Consider the following 19,152-nt stretch of genomic DNA (forward strand, 5'->3'; position numbering starts at 1 on the left):
AAGGTAAATTTGAGAGCCATTCTGGGGGGGGGGGTGGGAATCTATTGAACTGAATAACAATAAGTATAATTGTGTCATGTGGAAGAGCAAAAATAAAAATTTTTCTGAGAAATTCCATAGAAATGTGACTGATATCCCATTTTGGGGAAAGTTCTTGAATTAACTTTAGATATGGTGAATTTGAGTCGCGAAGGAGAATAGCCAAGTGAGACAGATTTTTTTTTTAGGCTCGTAGTGGACTGAAAAGTGGGTGGAATGTGTGGTACAAATCCAGCTGTACTCAAGGAGGTGAGAACTGGTCCTGGAAAATAGGATCACTGATTATAACAGTAACAGTGAGAGCACATTTTCTCCTAATTTCTACATACCTGAGAAACTCTTAAATAAGTGTTTTAAATTTATTTATTTTTAATTGGAGGATAATTGCTTTACAATATTGTGGTGGTTTCTGCCTTACATCAACATGAACCAGCCATAGGTATACATATGTCCTCTCCCTCTTGAACCTCCCTCCCACCTCCCACCCCTTAAATAAGGTTTTTTTTGCCCCCAATTAGCTTCATTTCAACTGATGAGACTAGTTAAATAGATGTAATTCATAAATCACATCCAGGACACTGGATTTCTTCTCCCATACTATTAAATAAGAAAGCAGAATCTATGCCTTACATAGAAGGATGAAGAACAGGGACAAAAACATAGATTCTTTCACAAAGGAAAACATCTTAGAATAAATATTGTGGCACAATAATGTCTTGCCAAGGAGCATTATATTCTTAAATTTTATAAGCTACTGAATTAACTATTTAATTTGTTTGATTTATAACATTGAAGTAATCTACTAGTGTATAATTGAATGTTTCATGTTTTCCTTTAGTGGAACATTTAGTTGAAGCTGCTATGCCAAATGTTTGCAGGCTTTCTGTCTCAGAATGGCGCTTTGTGTATATAGCAAAACATTTATAACCATATGGAGTTAAGTAGAAAAAAACCTTGGCAATAAAGTGTTTCTCTTATAATTAGAAATTGCCTTAAGATACAATATGTTACAGTAATGATAAAGGTAATATAGTTGGAGAAATAGTCTACTAGTATAGAGATGACTGGAGTTTCACTGAAGATACTAAGGTGATAGGGTTGAATTCACATCAGAGTGCTACTTTTTTGATTAATATTTTTATAGCAATAGAATTCCCACAATTCCTACCACTGCTTTTTGTCTTCTTTTTATTACATGTTGGAAACTCATCTTCTAAGCTCAGCTGTACTAGAAGTGTTAAAGTTGTATTGCATCACATAATCTATTTCTGTTGGTTATCCTATAAATAGTATTACCGTACACAAAACCATGCCTATTATTATCGGTACTCTTTGGCAAAGGGTATTTCCTGCTTCCCAGTCAGGTGTTATTTACTGCTGATCCCAAATACTGTCTGATAATCAGGTTGGCTTTAATGGAGAGCTCTGTATTTGTTATTCCTTTCTCTACTGATTGTGTTTATCAGCCCCTTCAACCCCCATTTCTTCGTATCTTTTCTAACTCACTGTTCCCCCACCTTTTCTTTAAGAAGCTTTTAAAAATACTTTATTTCTTCTGCACTTTACACATAATTTGGGTTTTATAATATGAAATCAGATTGGTGTTTTTCAAGATCTACTGACTTTTGAAATAGCACTTTTCCAACTAGGTAATTAATACATTACATTTGAAAGTAATATCTTGGAAAAGAGAAAAGAAAACAGGAATACAGAAAAGAAAGAAAAAAATGAAATTATAATAATTGAAAACCACCCAAAATAACTACAGTGGTATTTCCTATCCATAATCTTTTTATTAAAATGTTTGTATTTATGTGTTGAGGTTAGTTTACATACTAACGATATTTTATTACCATATTTATTTTATATCATGAACATTTCCAAAACACTAAATGCTCCAGAAACATGGTTTTAATGTCTATTATTCCAGTCAATGAAAGCACCACAATTTATTTAACTAGTCCTCTGTTAACTTAACAATACAGTTTTCCCCCAATTTTTGCTAATATTACTTGGACTTCCCTGGTGGCTCAAACAATACAGTTTTCCCCCAATTTTTGCTAATATTACTTAGGCTATGATGAATATCTCTTTGTATATAAACCTTTGTGTCTTTATCTGATTATTTTCTTGGAATATATTTCTAATTGTGAAGTCTTGTCAAAAAGTATACACGTCTATTTTAAAGTTTTGATAACATAAAATTTCCTTCTTGAAATGCCATGTGGGTTTATGTCCTCAGGTTTGTAAGAATACAAGCTTCTCAATACCATGTTTAGATATTACCATTAAAATGTAAAATAAAGAAAACAAACTTTGCTGAGTTGATAAGTAAAAAATCTTATATTTCACTTTGCTTTGGATGTCTAGTGAATTCTAAGAATGACCTTTTTCATACATTCATTGGTCAAGTGTTTTATCTGATTTGGTGATTTTTCTTTTTTTTTTCTGGACATATCCTTTGCTGTTTTCTATTTGTGGTGTTGTGCTTTATCTTTTTCTTATAAATGTATTAATACTTTGTCATATGTTGAAAGTTTCTTATGTAACATACCATTTGTCCTTTGTTTATGGCATTTTTTGACATGTAAAAGTTTAAAATATTCAGCCATTAAGTATTTTGATAATTTCCTTTTGGTTTCTTTCTTCAGCATTTTGTTTAAATAGACTTCCCCATCTCTTCTTTGATAGGTTAGACAGTCTCTTATGTTTATTTTTTTATTTATGGTGAGTCTGTTTTTACAGTCCATTGAAATGCTCATCCACATTCCTTTTACGTTGGAAAGATAACAAAATTTTAGATTCAGAATTATAGAGTTTTCTAGTTTAAGAAAATCTGTTAGCTTTATTTTTACTCCCATCTCCTTAAGGGAAAAAAATGATTTAACAATCAATCTACACTTGGACATTTAGTATGGTGATGATTGACTTATACTTAGGCAAGGGAGTGGGCCTTCCATTCAGGTTTCCTGTTGGTAACAGCGAAAAGAGGAGGAACATGAGTTACATGTTCTCATTGTCTGACCAAAGGAAGCAGAGCAATGTTCCTAAGAGAGAAATCTTGGCAGTAAAGTCAGAGGAATTTTTTGTGTGGATCTTTACATGAGGAATGATGTCTTTGATGCCATTTTTATAGGACATGGAATAATAGAAGGCCATTTATTTTATAAACTCTTAGTAAAAGTTAAGGGCATAATATTAAGTTTTAATTCTGGTAAAGTACTATATCTGCAGGAATCAATAACACAAACCACATAGGTGTGTTTCTGGTTAAGTTATTTGATAAGGGGGAGAGTTTAGAAAATGTCTGTGGTTGGTTAGATATTTCTCTAACTCTTTCAGCATAATAATTGAGATTTTTAAAAATTAGATTTTGATTTGTGTGTATTTGTGATTCCAGTTAGAAATAGCAATTGTAGAATGGTTCATACACATTAGATGCAAGTGTTTAACTGGAAAGCGTGACATTTCATTGTGAAAATTAGCCAGTTAATTATTTGACAGGGTCAAGAATTATCTCATATAAGTAGGTTTCCAAAATTACCTGCAAGCAATAACAAACTATTTTTACTTGCTATTTTTACTTCAGACAGTTAAAATGTGAACAGTTTAAGTAAATAGTAAATCTTAATTCATTTCAGATCTGACAGAATATCTAATATTTTTAATAAAGTACTGCTTTCTTTATTATCAAAGAATATTGAGAATTAACTGTACTTCAAATTGCTTAGTTTATCTTTGACACAATTTAAACTTACTTTATCTGTAAAAATAACCCTCATATTTCAGCTGTATGTAGGGCAAGTAAATATCTCTTAAACTGTGCTGGGAAGGTTTTTGTAAGGGAAGACAGGAAGGAGAAAGTTTGTGACAGAATAGTATTGCTATTATGAGGATTTTTGTTGTTTCTTTTCAGGTGACCCTGAACCTTTAGAGTCTAAACTGAACATTAAATCAGCACCTGACTGAAACCTGACTAGTTACATAGAGTACAAGACTGTTAGAATAGTTCAGTATGTTGGACATTGGGAGATTATACCTTAATCACACAGTAGTATGATTAGGACTCAGAATTGTATCTGATGTGCTTGCTACCGGTAGATCTTAAATAACGTGACTCCATTTGTGGAATGCCATACTTATATTTTAAGTTCTGATATTTTAAAAAATCACAGATCGTTGAGGTTAGTTAATGTAGTTGCTTGTAGAGAGAGGAGTCCCTGGGCTGGCTGGAGACAGAGGGTTGCTTATCGTCTTTAACATCTCCCATGAAAGACTCCTTACAACCTTCTTCTGGTTGTTTATTTACATTTTAAACTATTTGAAATACTAATTTTTTTCTAAGAGTTTCTTTGTTTTTGTCTTCCTAAGGATTAAAAAGTGACCACTCAGAATTCTTCCTGGAGAAAGACTCTTTATATCCCTACAACAACCATCTGGTTACCTTATTTCTCCATGTGATATGGTTTCAGCTGTATCTTTCTGTTCCTAAGTTATAATACTGATAACTGTTGATTTGTTGCTCCTTTTGTGCTGAGATCTTAAAATGTAGAGGAAGAGCCAGACATAGAGTCCCTTGACTTTTCTTCGCTGCTTTAAATCCTGGGATCAGTCTTAAGGCAGGTGTTCTAGAGGGGAGTGAGAGTGAAGGAAGATGCCTTACTTTTGTAGCTGTTTCAAGTAGTGTATGCAAATGATGATGAAGATTGAACCTGGGAGAGGGCAGTGGAAAACAGCAGGGAGGCATGACCTATGGGGCTCTCGGGTGGACTGCAGACGCATTTTCCAGCTCACCCTTCCCTAGCAGAAGTATAAAGGCAGTGGTAAGTAGGATGTCTATATTTCTTCCCTTGCAGTTTGAATCTCATACTTCCAAAGCATACAAAAGTTAGAGCTTTGCCTAAAGAGTGAAGAAATGACCTACCAACCCTTTAAGGTCATGTTCATTGTTGCATCTCTTCAGTTTCCACGTGTTTGTTTTAACATGTAGATCTTGTATCCTGCAACCCTGCTGGGTTTTCTTTTCCTTTTTTTTAGGATTCATCCAGTTCAGTTCAGTTCAGTCGTGTCCAACTCTTAGCGACCCCATGAATCGCAGCACGCCAGGCCTCCCTGTCCATCACCAACTCCCGGAGTTCACTCAAACTCATGTCCATCAAGTCGGTGATGCCATCCAGCCATCTCATCCTCTGTCGTCCTTTTCCTCCCCAATCCCTCCCAGCATCAGAGTCTTTTCCAATGAGTCAGCTCTTCCCATGAGGTGGCCAAAGTATTGGAGTTTCAGCCTCAGCATCAGTCCTTCCAGTGAACACCCAGGGCTGATCTCCTTTAGAATGGACTGGTTGGATCTCCTTGCAGTCCAAGGGACTCTTAAGAGTCTTCTCCAACACCACAGTACAAAAGCATCAATTCTTCGGCGCTCAGCTTTCTTCACAGTCCAACTCTTACATCCCTACACGACCACAGGAAAAACCATAGCCTTGACTAGACGGACCTTTGCTGGCAAAGTAATGTCTCTGCTTTTGAATATGCTATCTAGGTCGGTCATAACTTTCCTTCCAAGGAGTAAGAGTTTTTTAATTTCATGGCTGTAGGATTCGTTAGGTTTTTCTATGTGGAGAATCATGTCATCTGAAAATGGGCAGTTTTATTTCTTCCTGCCCAATCAATTAACATTTCTTTTTCTTGCTTTATTGTGGTGGCTTTCACTTCTCTTTTAACCCTAATCTCTTGCTCGGGCCACCAGTGATTTAGAAATCATAGTTGTTAGATTGACTTCTGCCTGGAACACTTGCCTGGGTTGGTGCTTTCCTTATGCAGAGATTTTTCATTACAGATTCAAAATCTTTTAGAGTTATGGGCTTGGTGTTTTTTTTATTTTTTCTTGAGTCAGTTTTGAAATTGTATGTTTTTCTAAAAATCTAGCCTTTCTAAAACCCTTTTTAATTTGTTGGCTTAAAATTCCTCATGGTTTACATCTGTTTGCTCCTTTTAACTGTCTTACAGTGTGTGTGCCTGTAGTTTCTGGCCCCAGGCTGTTACGCTTTCTCAGGTTCTTTAGTCTCTTGCTCTGGCCAGCTTACTTCCTCACAGCACTTCCCTTTAAACCTCTCCGCCCCTGCCACCCTTTTTTCATTTGCAGTTTCCAAACTGCTGTGCACTTCTGCATGTAGTATCAGTAAACATTAAAATGAATATATATTTTTATTGTCTTTTCAGATTACTTGTTTTTAATCTTTTGATAGGTGAGGTTTTATTTCAATTGTTAGCAAACTAAAGGTTTTTCGATTGTCCTATTTAAAAAAAATAAAATTGTATGTAACGTGGTAATATATAAAAGTGAGGTATATTACTTGGAGTTTCTAGTCTATAATTTTAGTCAGAGTGCTTCTCTTGAAATTAGTTTTTGTAAATGGTTAAAAGGTATCCTATTTGTCTTTACTTCTCCCAGTATTGCTCCCAAATATCTTTCTGAAGAATAAACTCATTTCAAGATGTTTAAAATTTCTTTTACTTAGGCCAATTTAAGGATCTAGATAAAAAAACCAGAGAAGTTGTCCTGATTATGGGGCTTGTTCCTCTCTTTTACTCATTCATTACAAGCTGTCAAATTATATGAAGACCATGGATTATCTTCAGGCCTATAATTTGGCATAGAAGGAAGTAGTATCCTTTAGTTTATGTAATAGTGATAATAGAAGGAAAGTGTTATTTAAAAAATCATTTTATTTTAGTCCTTGGAATCTTTGTATTTCTTGTGACACTGAACTACTGGAGTTACAAAATGGATATCCTTCCTAGAGAAGGAATGCTCCAGATTACAATTGCTCACTTACCATTGGTAACTAAATATTCTTTGCAAATTATTAGCAGGACCGCAGTGAGCTCATTGTTAAACAGGCCCCAGTCAGCAATGAAGGCTAACCAGTGTAGTAGCTTGATCCACTAAGTTCCTCAACCGAGAGCTATTTTCCTTTGCAGATATTTGTTTCTAGTTTACTTTTTGGTATGAAGGGAGACTTGTGTATGTGTGTTGGGGGTAGGGGGTTGGCCCTGTGCTCTAGGAAATGTTACAGGCATTTCTGAGAAGGTACTAAATTGGACTTCCGTGGTGGCTTAGTGGTAAATACCTGCCTGCCAATGCAGGAGACTCGGGTTCAATCCCTGGGTTGGGAAGATGCCCTGGAGAAGGAAATGACAACCCACTCCAGTATCCTTGCCTGGGAAATCTCATGGACAGAATGAGCCTAGCGGGTTACAGTCCATGAGGTCGCAAAAGAGTTGGACATGACTTAGCAACTAAACGGCAACTAGTCGCATCCTGCTTTGATGCTTAGTAAACAGTTTTGCTTTTTGCTGCTCTCACCAGCACGTACTTTCTGCTGCCCTGTAGTTTGTATAACAGAAGCTACCTTTTCTGGGCCCTTGTTATATATACTCAGCTCTACTTACCTTTATGTCATGTTATCCTCTTAAAAACCCTTGTAAGAGAGGGGTAGTTCTTTCTATTTTTAGATGGAAAGGCTGAGACAGATTTCACAGCTGGTGAGTGCTTGAATTTGCTTTTCAGGCTTTCTGAAGTGAAAGCACATGTTCTTTGTGTTCTACCACAGTCTGCCAATAATGCTGGCCAGGTAAGAAACATTTCAATGAATAGTATGTTTGTTAGTATATTACATAAGATACTTTCTCCATAGAAAATGTAGCATAACTTACTAGGATTTTATGCCTCCCTAACATGCAGTATATGTATGGTAGAATTTAAATGATGGCAGTGTTATAAACTAAAAAGAAATTTTGAGTCGCCAAAAAAAAATGAATGAGGACTATGTTCCTGGGCCTTGCCTAGTACTGTACAGATTAGCTATGCTTAGTTTAGGTTGTAGATGAGCTATGGCTTCAACTGCTAAGGAATACTGAAATCCCTGTAATATTTCTTAGGAAATAATATAGAATCTTAAATGATTAATGATAAAACTTTCAGTCTGGTAGATTTTGTACATAGGAAAATACTGCCATTTGTGGCATGACCTAGAAGAACTGAAAGGGAGGATTATTTTTAAGAAGAAAGGAAAGCCAAAGGTTCACGTTAGATAGTACTGGTAACAGCCACTGTCTTTTGAGTGTCTCCCGTGAACCAGAGGCTTTACAGGTACGGTTTCTAATCCTCACATCCAACCCATGAGGTAGATATTGTTATCCTCATTTTACCAAGAGGGACATTTAGGTTCAGAAATGTGAAGGGCTATTCTTACTCAACCTCCTCCCCCACTCACCCCCTCAGTTGACTATCTCATGCCTATGCCCTTTTCACTATGTTGTCCTAAGCAAAGTGCAGGCAGAATCACTACAAGTACTCTGTGTTTAAGAATCTGGGGTTTTGATGGTTTGGAGCACCCTCCTGTATTGACACTGGAAATTAGAATTGTGTGAGTAAAATTTAAGAAACATGCAAATTTTAGATATTTTTTTTTAAATCAGAAAAAGAAATAGCTCTTAAATTGTCTTTTGGGGGATTTATTAAGGCAGTCTATATAACACTGTGACTCTTAATTTGATTTAATGTCCATTTTTCCTTCTTTTTTAAGATGTGCTATTGTATTTACCTTAATATGGAGAAAGAAATACAAGAAATTACTAAGCTTCATCTCTTGAAATTAAGCATGTGGTTCCAAATGTATATTTTTTAAATTTACTTAATTGGAGGACAGTTACTGGTTTTTGCCATACATCAGCATGAATTGGCCATAGATATACATGTGTCCGTCCCCCCACCCCATCCCCATCCCCCCTACCACCTCCCCATCCCTCTAGGTTGTCCCAGAGCACCAGCTTTGGGTGCCCTGCTTCATGCATTGAACTTGCACTGGTCATCTATTTTACATATGGTAATGTATATCCAAACATATTCTTAATTGATCTTATATTTGAAAATAGTATTCTAGAAAAGAAGTGAAATTTAGTCATATATTGATAGATCCATTAGTTATAATAATATCAGAACATTTCTGAGTGGTATACAAGCCTACAGATAGAGTCATGACTTTCATAGTAGGTAGGCATAGAATAGAGACACCAAACACTCACAGTAGGCCTGTGGATACACCTTTTGCTCTGGGTTCCTTTGGTCAGTGTTGTTTCACACGTTGCACTTAAAATGGAACAAGCTAGTGGTTTTCTTCTGAGTGCTGGCTTTGTCACATTTTAATATCAGTTCCATCCTTTAATGGAACATTTTGATAAATCACCAAATTGCATATAGAAAAAAATCTCCCAGATGTTAATATGCTATTGTCTAAATCATCTGTAATTTTCAGTTTTGAATTCATCTGCCAAAGAGTTATGAGAGCCTTTCATTTTCCTAGTGGCTTTTAAAATAGTGTTTATTAATTCCCATTGTGGTCAAACTGTGGCTGTATAATTTTAAAACTTTTATTATGCAGTGTATTGTGTACAGGAAAGACTGTAAAATTGTAAGTGAAGTCTAAAAACTATTTAATAAATAAAAACCATTGTAGCCATTACCCAACCAAAGAAATAGAAAATTAATAGTGCTTTAGAAACGCCCTAAGTGCTTCTCACTAACTCTGTATCCCTCGCCACAAACGTAACCATTTACCTGCTTTTTATATTCTTACTAGATATGTATGCCTATCTCAACAACATATTTTGGACTTTAACAGATAAATTGATTCATAATGTATATATCTTATGTATGATATCTTTCTCTAAGCATTGTCTTTGAGTTTCATAGTATAGATGCAAGTGGGTTATCACTCCTGCTTGTCTAGTAATCCATCATATGGATATACACTCGTGGACTGATGAGGTTTCACTAGGATGTCTCAGTGACAGCCTCAACTGCAGTGTTTCCTAAACTGAGTTTATTAACTCTCTTCAACCTCCCACGTGCCAAAACTGCTGTATCGACTGTGTTTTCTATTTCTGACATCGCATTTCTTTCCACCCATTTACCCAAGCCGGAAGCGCGTTTTTGACACCTTTCTCTTCCACTTTCACCACGTGAAGGCAGTCATTAACCCTGTAGATTTGCCTCCTGATCATTGCAAACCTGTGTCTCCACTGTTGCCAGCCTAGCAGAGTCCCTGCCTGCACCTTAGAGGTGGTCTTCGCGCAGCATCAGCAGCCTTTCCTGTTCTCTTTCTGTGGATTACCGCCCTGCCTCTTCTGCTGCTTCTTGGCCCTCATTCCCTTCACTTGCTAGTCTCTGTTAGCTTCAGCCGTTGTTCATGCCATGCTCCTTCCTGCTTCACGACCTTTGCAAATGCTGCTCCTCTGCCTGTGGAACACTGTCCTAGTAGTCTACAACAGCGTGGAGCACTGTTCATTCTCACTCATCCTTCCTGACAGGATTTTGAAATACCACCTCCTCAGAGAGAAGTCTTCCTTACCATCCCTGAATCTAGCTCATGACTCCCTGTTATCATTAGGACTTTGTACCACTCCCACCTGGCATGACTATAAAATTGATTAACTGGTTATTAAGGAAGACCTTTCCTTTGATTCAGTCAGGGACCAGTAGTCTACAAAGTCTATTAAAGCAAGAAATCATTAAAAGGGGTGCATGCCTTAAGTATTTTACTCTCAGAACATGACTCTGTGTTCATTTGTCAGGCTTTTTATTAGGGGACAAAGGGCTTTTCTTTGAGACTAGGTCCATTAGTTGCCAGTTCCATATTCTTTATCTTTTAGAAACTATACTCATAATATTAATATATCATTTAAGATTTATAGTTTGGGTTTTTTAAGTAGCATAAGAGTTTAGACTTTTCTGATGCATTTGTAGCATTTTTTCTAATTTTTGAGACTATTTTCTTGCCTGTACCTAATTCAGCAACAGAAGTATCTCACTTTTATTGAGTATATCAAAAGTTATTCAACTCAGTGTTCACATTCCCCCATATTTTGTTAGGTTAATTAACAATTAAATCACCTAATTACAATAATAAGTGTAAATGACATGAACATATCTAGAACTCAGTAAAATTCAGCTGATGGGAAGAAGTCTTGAGTATACTAGGTCAGAGGATCCCACATGTACATGCTCTACTATATTAATATGCTATGTATAGTATAATACTGTAACTGAATTATATGACCATTTATTACCCACAAAACAGCAGTTTTATATGGTTGAATATAACATTAAATAACAGTGTAAAAGATATGTAGGCATACAGTTGGATAATGTAGATCATGTCACAGACTAATGTAAAGTATGTTAAAAAATACTTAAAAATAATTTTCTAAAAAACCCCAGTGGTTCTCAGATTCTTTTAAGGGACTAGAGCTGTGACAGCCACGCATCCCTGGGTTTCTGGATCAGCCTTTAATATTAAACACTGTATTTTTTTTCAAGTTATTGAAATGTCACCAAAATATCAATCAAAAAGGGAATCTCCTAAACTGCTTCTTGTACTTGACTTTGGCACAGAAATGCTTCAGTCAGTCCTTGCGTCCCAGTTTTTGTACTGTAACTGAAGAGGTTTCTGTTGGCAAGGTATTATGATTAGTAGCCTAGATAGATTAAACAGTACAGGAGCGGTTTAGTTGGGTCACATGTTTCCTGTCTGCCCACTATGGCACACCATGTAGTCTTAAAATTTGTTGAATTTAATTTATTTCTGATAAAGTATGGATTCAGTTCCACTGGAATGAACTCCTGGGAACTATTTCAGTGACTTTGTTTTGTGGAAATTTTGTAATAGATACTACTTGGCATTAAGAGAGCCATTGACTACAGTCTTTACTTTGTTAATATATATAAATTTTTTAGTAATGGAATTTGACCTCTCATTTTTCATAATTCTGATTTATAGCTTATCCTGTTAATTATCACTTTTCAAGAAAGCTGTTTAACTTACTACAGTATTATAAAACGAATTTAAATTATGATTGTCCTTCAGGGAAGGAATGACTTTTTAGAATTTTGCTTTGGATAGGTTTAAAGATAACTCTGCAGGTATAGAAATGTGAAAGATTGTTAATGGATGATTTCAATCTAGAATCAATACAATCGAAATTTAACACTTTTTCATAAAAAAGCCCTGTGTAACTTTATATGAAGCCATAAAGTAATAGAGTTGTAATTTAGTTCTTAAATGGTTTCAGCTGTATTTCCAAAAATTTAACCAGAAAAACGAAAGAGCCTCAAAACTGACATTGTAAATACTAAGACAGTTGATATGTCTTCCTGATTCTTATATGGACTGTTCTGTGAATCACTATTGGGATTTTCTTCCCACTGTTACAGCCACCCACACAGCATTCCCCACATCAAGAAAAAATCCATTTTCTGTCCCCAAGGAGTATGGAAGCATACTAGTCTTTTAAGTTAGGATATTTTGTCACAGTGGAATCTAGCAGCAGCCTTCCACATTAGAATAGAGAGATCACTAAATTTCATGCCCTGTCTGTGAAACTGAACCAGAGGTTTAGTGTTAGAAACTGCCTGCTGCCACCTGGCCTGTCATGCAGCTTGTTCATACAGCTTACAAAGAGCTGTATGTTAGAATCAGTGGTTTTAAGGTTGGTCACTTTCTAAAATGAACGGTTATTTTTTTAGGTATAATTTGCTTGTCAAAGAAGTATCTTTAGATAGCTACAAAACGTATCTTATAAACATGGAGATGAGAGATTTCTGTACTTTTTGAATATTACTGTTCTAGTTTCTGCGGTGGTATGGCTTATTATCTTACACACACTAGACCAAGGTCAACAAAACTTTTTCTGTAAAAAGCCAGATAGAAAATACTTTAGACTTTGTAGGCTACATGTGATCTTGTTGAATGTTCTTTCTGGGCTTTTTGTTTTTGTTTTTTTTAATCCCTTTAAAAATGTAGAAACCATTCTTAGCTTGAGTCTATACAGAAGCAGGCCACAGGCCAGATTTCCTCCTTGGGCTGTAGCCTGCTGACCCCTGCTCTAGATCAGCGCTGTCCAGTAGAAATATAATTTGAACCATATATGTAATTAAAAATTTTCTGGTGGCCACATTTAAAAAATAAAAAGCAGCAGATGAAATGAATTCTACTACAATATTTTACCAGTTATATCCAAACTTGTTATTTCAATATGTGGCACTAACCACATTTCAGAGACTCAGTAACCACATGTGCCAGACAGCACAGTTCCACACTAGAGCTGTGCAAAGTATGGACCATGCACTCGTGTCAGCCTACAGTTTGTTACCAGTGTTTGACAGGTTAAGTGTAGAAATTAAAAACAAGCATTTAAAATAGTTTATAGTAATTTAACAGTTACTTTATATCTGTTCAATTAGTAAGAAACTTGGCACTTATATTTCATGTCTTTTTTACATTTCATTTTTAAAGCAATTCTATTATATTTTACAAAAGAATCAGTCTATGAAATTAAAAAGAAACTGCTTTCACTAGAGATAATTTAAGAGGCCCCTTCAGTGCTTCTGCACCCAGTTAATGCTGCTGGCTCAAAAACTTGAGGAACCAGTTACCTGCAGTGGTAAGGGCAGAGTATGGAGCTGAAAACAGAACAGTGAGCAGTCTGTGTGTCAGCCTCCCATGCCTCTCACCCTGAGCAGCCTGGAAGTGACTGTTCTTTTACCTTGGATAAAACTAGAGGCCAGAGCTGGGAGGAGTTTAGGAAATTTAGTCCTAACTGAAGTTGGGATATCTTTTGGAAATAAGCGCCACTTTTGAAAAACAGAGACTAAGTGAAAGTGAGAATATTGAAGTTAAGACCTTGCAACTTGCCTTCCCTGTACTCAGAACATGGCAGTCAGGCGTGTATGCCCCACACAGGAGATTGGAGCCTTTCTTTCCGGGATGAGCAGCCAGGAGACCAAGCTTACAGATAGTAACTTTTGAGGATTCCCTAATAAAAAACCAACTCATTGTCTCATCACCTTGTAATAAAGCCAACCAGTCAGCAAGCACCACCCCCCTGCCCCCTATCTGCCCCCTCCTCCCCACCCGCCCAGCGAACAGAGCTTCGGACCCGGGTGTCAGTGCTGATGCATCATCAGACACTTACAGAAAGCCTCTGAAGGCAGAAACAAAGGCCTAAAGATCTAAGGAGAAAACACAATATACTTAGAAGAAACAGATACAAATACTTAAAATGTTAGAAGAACAAAAAAGGAAAACAACGTTTTAAAACTTTGTATCCTTAGAGAAATGAGGTATTCTATCCAGGAAGCTGGAACAGGATGCTATTAAAAAGAACATTCAGAGAACAAGAAAATTCGTCTTGAAAATTAAAACTGTAATACAAAGAACTGTAGCCGCACTAGAACTGTTGGATAGTGATGTCAAAGAAATCTACCAGTAGAAAATGAAAAGAAAGACAATCTTAAAAAGGAGATATATGATAATCAGAAGAGGAATCTAAGTGGTGTAGTGTCTAATGAACTTTAAGGAGGGAGGGAGGGAAGATGATGGAGTAAAAAGAAATTGAAAGGGCCTGGCACAATGAGTGTGAAAAAGGTCCCACACTATGGATAAAGTGTGGATAAAGAAGCTGCAATGTTTCACACAATAAAAACAGGTCACATGCAGAAGACTGGGAACTGGTATAACATTAGACTTTTCAACAGCCAAATTGAAGCCATTAGAATAGTAGAATAAGGCCCTCAAAATTCTGAGGGTGAATTATTTCCATCCTAGAATGTTATCAACTGATATGAATACATTATCTAGAAACAGTGAGGAAAATAGCAGCAGAAACAGCTTAACAAAATTCAGAGTAACTCTCCTTGACCCCTGGGAGTGGAAATCAAGAATGGAGAGAGTGTATCAGGCAGTACTCCTTTTTGATACAAGCCTTGTAGTAGTGTTTGACCTTTGAAACTGTAAATATATGAATTAGGTAAAAATAAAAAGCAACTTTAAGAAATGAGACGGAAGCCAGGCTAAAAGGGGCTAGGATTTTGGAAGAGTATATCTACAAATTCTAGAGTCAACAAAAATGGAGCAGGAATTAGTCCTAAAAATAATAGGGTCAAAAGTGAAATCTTAATATATAAAGAATAAATAATAAAAACAAAACATGTTCAAATGGTGTAAGACTCAAAAAATGCTTACAAAAGATTTTCTTTGCAAGGAGGAGGAAGCAAAATGTTCTGACAGAGTTTGGTAGATTTAACAGTCCCATCTAACATTTTATTAGAACATATACCACCTATCATGCAAATTTCTATGTACTTAACAGTATGCTTTTAATAAAGAGGACTCTTACCATACATTTTACGATTTCAGAGACATTAATTATCTATGTTGGCATTGTCATTATTCCAAGAGCACTGTTAGTTCAAGACCCTTTCTGTAGGAAACAAAAGGGAAGATACATAATTCTTCTTAAGAAAGTTTATTTCTCTTGCTCCTAGTCAGCTTCTTGAAAATGGAAGTATTTCTGACAAAGAGATTTAGTCATTTATGGAAAGATCAGCTCTAATGACTCTTATCACTGTTAAAACTCAGTTTTCCAATACTGCTTCTGAACTGTACAGAATAGTACACAATGAGATAGTAAATAAACATGAACAAAAAATTCTGGGGAAAAAGTACCATAAATATTAAATGTCAAAATAGAAGAAGAAAAAGATTCTGCTGTCATATTGTGATAAAACTGGTTGGAGTTTAAGTTTAGGCTTTTCTACTTCATCTAATGTTGATTTTTAGGTTACTAAATGAGACAATGTGCCTATAAATGTCATAGTCTTACAATAATTTACTTGTAAAGCGCCATGAACTGCTTTAGATTTTTTTTAAAGGAGCAAGAATAAAAAACCCAAACTGCATAGTTTTTGTTTTTAAATTACTATAGTATCATAACTTTTTTTCTGTTACTCTGTTATTTTCAAGTTTTTCCAGGATTAAGAATCGAGACACTTAACTTCTATTTAAACACTGTATTATCTTTCTTTTTTTCCTGTTTTCTCTTACAGTCAAACTACTTTAAAATCACAGAAAAAAGTTATGTCATAGGGTGAGGAGGGCAGATTCGGGATTTTTACAAGTGATTGACCTGTAAGGCTTAGATTGTTAATGAGTGGAGTAGAGTTAGTTGGTAAGTGAAATTAGATTACTGCTTAGAGGTTTTTTAATTAATTTTGATGTATTACACAAATGTGGTCCTGATGATCACTTTTAAGAAGTTGAATGAAGATGTGTTTCAACAATGCAAAACATATTTTCCCTTTATAATACTTGAGGCAGTACCTAAATTATTCAAAGTAAGGAGACGGAAACCAATGTCAAAATGGCCTGATGACTCAGTGGCAAAGAATCCACCTGTAATGCAGGAGATATATGTTTGATTCCTGGAGATCCCACGGATCAGGAAGATCCCCTGGAAAAGGAAATGGCAACCCACTCCAGTATTCTTTCCTGGGAAATCCCATGGACAGAGGAGCCTGGTGGCCTACAGTCCATAGGGTTGCAAAGTGTCGGACACAACTTAGTGATTACCAACAACACATGTGAAAAAGCCACCAGAGTTTAATGAAAAGGGTTTGTTTTCTTTCCTCTGAGTTCTGTATTCTATTTGAAGGGAAGTAGAAGGTGAGGACTTGCTTGAATAACAGTGCCACAGTAGGATCTCATAGCCCTTACCACAGTAATGGGGTGATGTGATGTAAATTTCTGACCAGAACCACTGATGTTTCCCATGAGAAAAAGAGGGGTGGGTACTCACTGCCTTTTTTGTTTTCACACACTCCTTTGATTAACTTATTTTCTTCTATTTTTTGTCTTTAGGTCTTATAATCAATGGATAAAGTGGGGAAAATGTGGAATAACTTCAAGTACAGATGTCAGAATCTCTTCAGTCACGAGGGCGGAAACCGTAGTGAAAATGTGGATATGAACTCCAACAGATGTTTGTCTGTCAAAGAGAAAACCATCAGTTTAGGAGACTCAGCTCCTCAGCAGCAAAGCAGTCCCTTAAGAGAAAACGTTGCCTTACAACTAGGGTTAAGCCCTTCAAAGAATTCTTCAAGGAGAAACCAAAACTGTGCCGCTGAAATTCCTCAGATTGTTGAAATAAGCATTGAAAAGGATAATGACTCATGTGTCACCCCAGGAACAAGACTTGCAAGAAGAGATTCCTACTCTCGACATGCTCCTTGGGGTGGGAAGAAGAAACATTCCTGTTCTACAAAGACACAGAGTTCCCTGGATACGGATAAAAAGTTTGGTAGAACTCGCAATGGACTTCAAAGGAGAGAGCGGCGGTACGGCGTCAGCTCCGTGCACGACATGGACAGCGTGTCCAACAGGACTGTAGGAAGTCGTTCTCTGAGACAGAGGTTGCAGGATACTGTGGGCTTATGTTTTCCCGTGAGAACTTACAGCAAGCAGTCAAAGCCCCTATTTTCTAATAAAAGAAAAATACATCTTTCTGAATTAATGCTTGAGAAATGCCCTTTTCCTGCTGGCTCAGATTTGGCCCAAAAATGGCATTTGATTAAGCAGCATACGGCCCCTGTGAGCCCACATTCAACATTTTTTGATACATTTGACCCATCCTTGGTTTCTACAGAAGATGAAGAAGATCGGCTTCGAGAGAGAAGGCGGCTTAGTATTGAAGAAGGGGTAGACCCCCCTCCCAACGCACAAATACATACATTCGAAGCCACTGCACAGGTTAACCCGTTATATAAACTGGGACCAAAGTTAGCTCCTGGAATGACTGAAGTAAATGGGGACAGTTCTGCAATTCCACAGGCTAATTGTGACTCAGAAGAGGACACAACCACGCTGTGTTTGCAGTCACGGAGGCAGAAGCAACGTCAGGTATCTGGAGACAGCCATGCCCACGTTAGCAGACAGGGAGCCTGGAAAGTCCACACGCAGATCGATTACATACACTGCCTCGTGCCAGACTTGCTCCAGATCACAGGTAATCCCTGTTACTGGGGAGTGATGGACCGCTACGAAGCAGAAGCCCTTCTGGAAGGGAAACCTGAAGGGACATTTTTGCTCAGGGACTCTGCACAAGAGGACTACCTCTTCTCTGTGAGCTTCCGTCGCTACAACAGGTCCCTGCATGCCCGAATTGAACAGTGGAATCACAACTTTAGTTTCGATGCCCATGACCCATGTGTGTTTCACTCCTCCACTGTAACAGGACTTTTGGAACATTACAAAGACCCCAGCTCTTGCATGTTTTTTGAACCATTGCTTACAATATCACTCAACAGGACTTTCCCTTTTAGCCTGCAGTACATCTGCCGTGCAGTCATCTGCAGATGCACGACGTATGATGGAATTGATGGGCTCCCTTTACCATCGATGTTACAGGATTTTTTAAAAGAGTATCATTATAAACAGAAAGTTAGAGTTCGCTGGCTAGAACGAGAACCAGTCAAAGCAAAGTAAACCCTCCTGTCCCCAAAGGGCATTAACTAGATCTGCTTTTATGTGCATCTGGCAGTATACCTATAGCAAGCACACATATCAGTGTTAGGTTTTTCCAGTACAGTATGTAAGCTTAGTGTTAGTATCTGTCAGGCGCAATCTGCTGTTACTTTTACTCAGTAAATGTGGTGCCTATTGAGACAATAGGGGATAGAGCTACAGGTATTCAGTAAGGCTGCAAAAACACTCTGCCGATTTAGCTGACAGTTTGGTTTTTAATGGCTGTAGTAATAACTGAGTGAAGCAACTCTGGGGCATTTGCTAGGAAGAATTCTATTTCTTACTGAAGAACAAATTATTAATATTGAATGAGTATTTGAACAGTATGACTAATGTTTGAAATTATTATTTTTTCTAAGAATTTTTCTATAACCTTCCAAAAGTAGTGATGTTTATAGTTACTGTAAGTCAAGTTTGGAAGTCCAAAAAAACAAAGACTGCCTTCCTTTTAGGAAAAAAAAAAAAAATGCAATTTTCTGGCCACAAGGGCATAGTGCAGTTCACGTAAGTGTTGATATAGTTTATAGTCAGTCTCCTTTTCTCTTCTGCAAAAGGTACTGTTAAGTAAACCAGGTTTTCTAAGTAGTAGTTCTTAAAATTTCAGACTTATAAAAAGTTGGTAGTAGAATTTTATTTAAGGTCTTAGGTATTCATTTTTTAATGAGTGCTTTAACTTAAAACGCCTTGGAAATAG

General features: G+C 36.7%; 1 protein-coding gene across 2 annotated transcripts in view; it reads left to right on the top strand.

Moving 5' to 3' along the window:
- Positions 1 to 18,706, top strand: part of SOCS5 (suppressor of cytokine signaling 5) — a 71,738-nt gene extending 53,032 nt beyond the window's left edge. The window contains exons 1-2 of one of the 2 annotated variants that reach the window (XM_052649243.1): positions 7,632 to 7,673; positions 16,797 to 18,706. In XM_052649243.1, coding sequence (XP_052505203.1) covers positions 16,809 to 18,419 — 1,611 coding nt within the window. In that variant the 5' untranslated portion in view covers positions 7,632 to 7,673; positions 16,797 to 16,808 and the 3' untranslated portion in view covers positions 18,420 to 18,706. Of the gene's footprint in view, positions 1 to 7,631; positions 7,674 to 16,796 lie in introns of those variants that run through there. The other variant, XM_052649242.1, reaches the window with a different exon arrangement.
- The last annotated feature ends 446 nt before the right edge of the window (positions 18,707 to 19,152 follow it).

The sequence above is a fragment of the Budorcas taxicolor genome, chromosome 11, assembly GCF_023091745.1.
Source record: "Budorcas taxicolor isolate Tak-1 chromosome 11, Takin1.1, whole genome shotgun sequence".
Lineage (NCBI taxonomy): Eukaryota > Metazoa > Chordata > Mammalia > Artiodactyla > Bovidae > Budorcas > Budorcas taxicolor.